The sequence below is a fragment of the Gossypium arboreum genome, chromosome 11, assembly GCF_025698485.1.
Source record: "Gossypium arboreum isolate Shixiya-1 chromosome 11, ASM2569848v2, whole genome shotgun sequence".
In the NCBI taxonomy this organism is placed as follows: Eukaryota; Viridiplantae; Streptophyta; class Magnoliopsida; order Malvales; family Malvaceae; genus Gossypium; species Gossypium arboreum.
Window position 1 is genome coordinate 628205 of NC_069080.1, and position 5439 is coordinate 633643.

Below are 5439 nucleotides of genomic sequence, written 5' to 3' on the forward strand. Positions count from 1 at the left end.
ACCGGCAAAGCTTGCGTTAGGTTCAAAACGTTTCAGTCACGTAGCCCAGCATTGAATTCCAAACCCAACAGTATGTTCAACTTAGATTCTCTCTGTTTCTTTAAGACAAATCTGCAAAGTGCAATCATCATTCTTCACCCTGTTTCAACTGTAAGTTCATCTTCTTCCCTTTTTCTTTTTATTTCTCTTCATCTCTTTCAATTATTGCTATTTTTCATTTATTTCTTTGAGTTCATTTTTACTCTTTTTTTTTTTTTGGTGGTGTTTGTTGCCTTTTATCTGTTTCTCGAGTTCCCTTGTTTGTAGAAAATGATTTTTAAAAAAAATCTTTTGTGTTGCTTTTATGGCAATAATAGTTTCAAAAAACAGAGGTGGTTTTCGTTTTATTTTTTTAGAACTGAATAACATAAAAAAAAAAACGTGCTTTGTTGAAATTTAAAAAAAATCGAAAATTGAAAATTAAAAATTGTTTTATTATTTTAACAAAAATGCTTTTAAAAAATGAAAAGATGAAAATAATGATGAATTGGCTCTAGTTATAACCTAAGGCAAAGAAATTTTTTTAACAATTTTTAAATATTAAATTTGTTACTTTAATGTAAATTTTTTATTTTATTTCTATTTGAAAAAGTAGTTGTTATTTTTATGTTTCCTTTATTAAAAATACTTCTTTTATTTTCTATTTATTAAAAGTCTTTTTCACTTTTAAAATAATATTTTCAAAACCAAAGTAACTTTAAAGTTTTTTCTGAGTTTGTGGTTTTCGGGTTAACGTAATTTTTGGCATTTGAATTTACTAATTAGTTCCGTCCTTGTTATTCTCAGGTCACCGGAACAATCGAGCCCCTATTCTATCACCATGCTTAAGGTCCCAGAGCATCAAGTCGCCGGTCGTCAAGCCATCGACGGCAAACTCGGCCCTCTCATAGACAATTCGGGCCATTTTTACAAGCCTCTACAAGACGACGACGAACGCGGCACCAGAGAACTAACCTTCTACCACTCATTCTCATCCAACACCCGTATTCCACACCACATCCGCCGATTCTTCCCTGTTTTCCACGGCACCCAACTCTTAAAAGCCTCCGATGGGTCCGGTTTACGTCCCCACCTCGTCTTACAAGACATAACTTCCGACCACCTCAACCCATCCATCTTGGACATCAAAATCGGTTCCAGAACATGGTACCTCGAAGCATCAAATGCTTATATCCAAAACTGCTTCCACAGAGACAAAACAACCACTACTGTCTCTCTAGGTTTTAGAATATGCGGACTACAAATATACAATGAATCGGGTTTTTGGAAACCGGAAAGGAAATTAGTCCGGAACTTTACAGCCGATGATGTTAGATCGATTTTAAGGATGTTTGTTTCCTCGAATGTTGGACCGGAACCGGATTTTTCCTTTGCTGATAGCGTATACGGTGGTTGTGATGGGATTTTGGAACGTTTAATGGAGTTGAAAACATGGTTTGAAGATCAAACCATGTACCATTTTTGTTCGTGTTCGGTTCTGCTCTTGTTCGATAAGGAATCGTTTTTGAAAGGAAAGACACCATTTGCTGAAGTTAAGCTTATTGATTTCGCTCATGTTGTGGACGGCAATGGTGTTATCGATCATAACTTTTTGGGTGGATTATGCTCGTTTATTAAGTTTGTTTCTCAGGTTCTTGCCGATTCAAAGGGATCCACGATGGAAGATTAGTTTTAAAGACTCGGATAAAAAATATGCATGCAAGTGTACGTACGTACTTAGAAATAAACATGAGACCTCTGTAATATCAAAAGTACTCGAGGATAATTTAGAATGAAGTTAATATTTATTGTTTAAATTTATTAATATTTTTAAAAATTTTATGATTTTATATAAATGAAATATTTTGTTTTGAGTTTTTTTTTAATTAAAAAATTTTGTATATAATAAATGTTAACTATGTTATAATTTGGACTTATTTGATTATTTTAATAGTATAAAGATAAAATTAATTCAATTAATAATAAAGGGACTAATTTAATTTAATTCCTATAACATAAGGATCTCCAAATACTTTAATTTACAAATAAATGAATAAATAGATGAATTATTAATTGTAATTTTTTTCCTAATCCCTTAACTAACTAAATCCCTATGAATTATTTCAAGAGATGGGGATAAATATTTTTAAGGTTAAAATTAAATTGAAAGATTTTGTAAATATTGAGGTTAAATTTATTGATTTTTTTAGAATTAGAACTACAATAACAAATTTTGTAAGCATCGAAGGCTAAATTTAAACATTAGAGGATTAATTTTATCATTAAACCAATAAAAAAATTATATTAACTCAAAGTGACTAAAATGGAACAAAAGGTGTAATTGAGTGAACATTATCCAATAAATTATTATACATACTACTTGAGGCAAAACAATGTAAGTCGTGCCTCAAAGTCCAAATACAGAGGCTGGTCCATATTATTGATTTGTTCATTCGGCCTATTTCTAAAACTTGATAGGCTTTTTAATTGGCCTGCTTTTCTTCTTCTTCTAAACTGTTGTTTTGTTTTTGTTTTTTAGAAAAATCTAAAAACAAAGGTCCAAGAAAAAAAAAACGAAATATCAAATAAGAAATTCGAGAAATCTTCAAGACCAAAAATCCGTGGGAATTTAGGATTTTTACACACATGTTGAATGATTTCCTTTTTTTTAATGCTTTTGGGTTTGAAAAGGTTTGGGTTTTTATTTAAAATTTTAGAAAATTTTAAGTTTTTTTTTTTATTTTTTTTAATTTAGATTTATAATATGAAAAGACTAACTAATGGCTTAACAAAACAGTGGGTAAGATGTTTTGTTTACACTAAAATTCCAAATTTCTTTTAATATAAATTCGGTATAATAATAATAAAAGAGAGGCCAATTTTCTCGTCGCCGTTGCTTTGGGCAATGTCAATGATGGTGGGCTGTGGGTTTGACTGTATTTTAATTTTGCCCCACAAATTCTACAAGTCGCCCAGCTCCACTCTATGTATAATTTATAAGGTTAGTGAGGACCGGCAAAGCTTTGCGTTGATTTCATAATTGTAAAGGTCTTCAATATTTAAATTCGAAATTTATTATACATAATTATATGAGTATGTTTTTAAGCTTCATCATATATCATGATCATATACGGGATTTAGTCTAGCTAGTTAGTAAAATAATTTGATGTTATTATTTTTTTAAAGTGTAATAAAATACTATACAATCAAATATCTGAATAATCACAATTTAGAATCAAGTCATTATATTATAAATAATTAAAATTAATAAATTGATTAAACTAAAATTTACCTATGATAATCTCACATGATAAGACTCGTAAATCTACATATATAATTGTACATAATAAATCTTAAATCTGAATGCTCAATATCTAAAATCTTATTATTAATATGAATTTTAAGTAGATTTGTAACAACAAAGAAATGACCTAACTCCCGCACGCCAAATGACTCTTTCATTATCAAATAACAATAACATATATAGGCACAAACAATTTGGTGATGAGATGCCTTTGCCAATTTGCCGTAGTCAATTAGGTTCTAAAAATGAAAAACATTTCCACCCCTTTGGGTGGAGAATGAGTCGACCCTTTTTACGAGGTGATAGTGACAGTATCCATCTCCATATATGGGTTGAAGGATAAAATAATAATAATCAAATTTGACTTAAAATTCTAAATTAAATGGAAGGTAACCTACCACTCTACTTATGGTTTAATATCAAACTACATTCGTTTTTCACCTTAACATATATATTATATTCCGGGAATATGCTTAAGAGGTCCTTTTATTACAATGATCTAATTAAATTGATCACTTTACTATTAAATGATTTGATTTAATTTCTTTAAAATAATCAAATAATTTTAAATTAGCATAGAGTTAATGTTTAATGTTTAATAATATCATTAATTGTTTAATAGATTTAATATTTTAAAATTTTTATAGTCACGTAAATGATTTTTTAAATTGAAAAATAATTTCAAGATTTTTTATATAGTATATATTAACTTTGTTATAATTTAAACTTATTTAATTCGTTTTAATAGTATAAGGATTAATTTAATCCATTTAAAAAATAAAGAGACTGATTTGATTTAATTACTATAATACAGGGACCTCCTAAGTATATTAACCTATTGTTTTTATTGTATGGCACCACCATGAAGCTACCCGTTTTAGGGTAGTACGTAGTTTATGGCTTATGCCTTTCTTTTCCTATGTTTTTCAGAAGGAGAGTTGACATTCACGTTTACTTGGGAGCATTAATTCTTCATTTGGTCTAATCTTCGGGGATCTTCATTTTTATTTGTAGGAAAAAGAAAGGATAAAGAAAACTTTATTCAGAATTACGTAAACTTTTGAAGATGATATCATAAATCAATCTAATATTAAAATAGTAGTAAATATTGACACAAAATAGTGATTTTTATATTTTTATAAACTGAATTTTGAATTTAAAGTACACCATAAAATTCAAAGATTTAACATAATAATTTAAATCAATTTTTTTACCAATCTCATTATAGGTTCTAATTATATGTGTACTTTTTGACACAATACTTAGAACTACTGATAGTGTAACACCCCTTACCTGTATTCGTCGCCAGAATAGGGTAGGAGGCATTACCGGAGTTTACCGAATTAATTTTCCATTAATACGAGTTAAATACTATTCATTTACTAAAACATGTCATGGCGTCCTTTAGATGGGCCTCCAGAGCCCAAAACATACTTCGAGATCAAACCAAAATTAAATCGAAACCATAGGGAATTTTTTGCAAAATCCCAAAGTTTTTTTTTTCCTGCTCAATATAACCCTTTTATAAATATCTAACATTCCCTGCAAATTTTAAAACCGAGAACAATCCAACCAACCAATTCATTTCAATCAATTTGATACCAAATTATACTACTATTATAATTATACTATTTAACATATTCATCATTCTTTACTTTAATGTATATTTCTTAAACAAGTCTTAGTATTTATATAATCATCAAACCTTATACATGCCATATAAATCAAAAAGAAATTTACAAAAGCTACCGGAGATAATCTGGATAGTGTGATCCTCTGTGTTGATCCGATCCTCCGTATACTTCCACGTCAATCTACAAGAGACATTGATTACACTCATGTAAGCTTATAGAAGCTTAGTAAGTTCATAGGCATAAAACATAAATCTTACCAAATATTTATACACTTGTACAATATACACAATTATTAAGTTCACCTGTCAACCACAGACATTGGTGAGTTCCCTTGTATAAACTTACTACCACTTATCTATTTCCTTTAATTCTTTTGGGCCCATTTGTCACATATCATTCTTTAACCAAATTAGAGAATGGTTATGGAAAATTGAGTACTTCACTTTCACTTTGCCATAGTATAACTATGGTCTTGCGTATGAT

At 29.2% G+C, this 5439-nt stretch overlaps 1 protein-coding gene across 1 annotated transcript; it reads left to right on the plus strand.

Moving 5' to 3' along the window:
- On the plus strand, positions 1-1839 carry LOC108456443 (inositol polyphosphate multikinase beta-like). The gene is made up of 2 exons (XM_017755023.2): positions 1-150; positions 826-1839. The coding sequence occupies exon 2, from the start codon at positions 860-862 to the stop codon at positions 1706-1708; it is 849 nt and encodes a 282-aa protein (XP_017610512.1). The 5' UTR covers positions 1-150; positions 826-859; the 3' UTR covers positions 1709-1839.
- The last annotated feature ends 3600 nt before the right edge of the window (positions 1840-5439 follow it).

Excerpts from the sequence above, each read along its gene's own strand:
- LOC108456443 (XM_017755023.2), top strand. The coding sequence starts at position 860 with ATGCTTAAGGTCCCAGAGCATCAAGTCGCCGGTCGTCAAGCCATCGAC.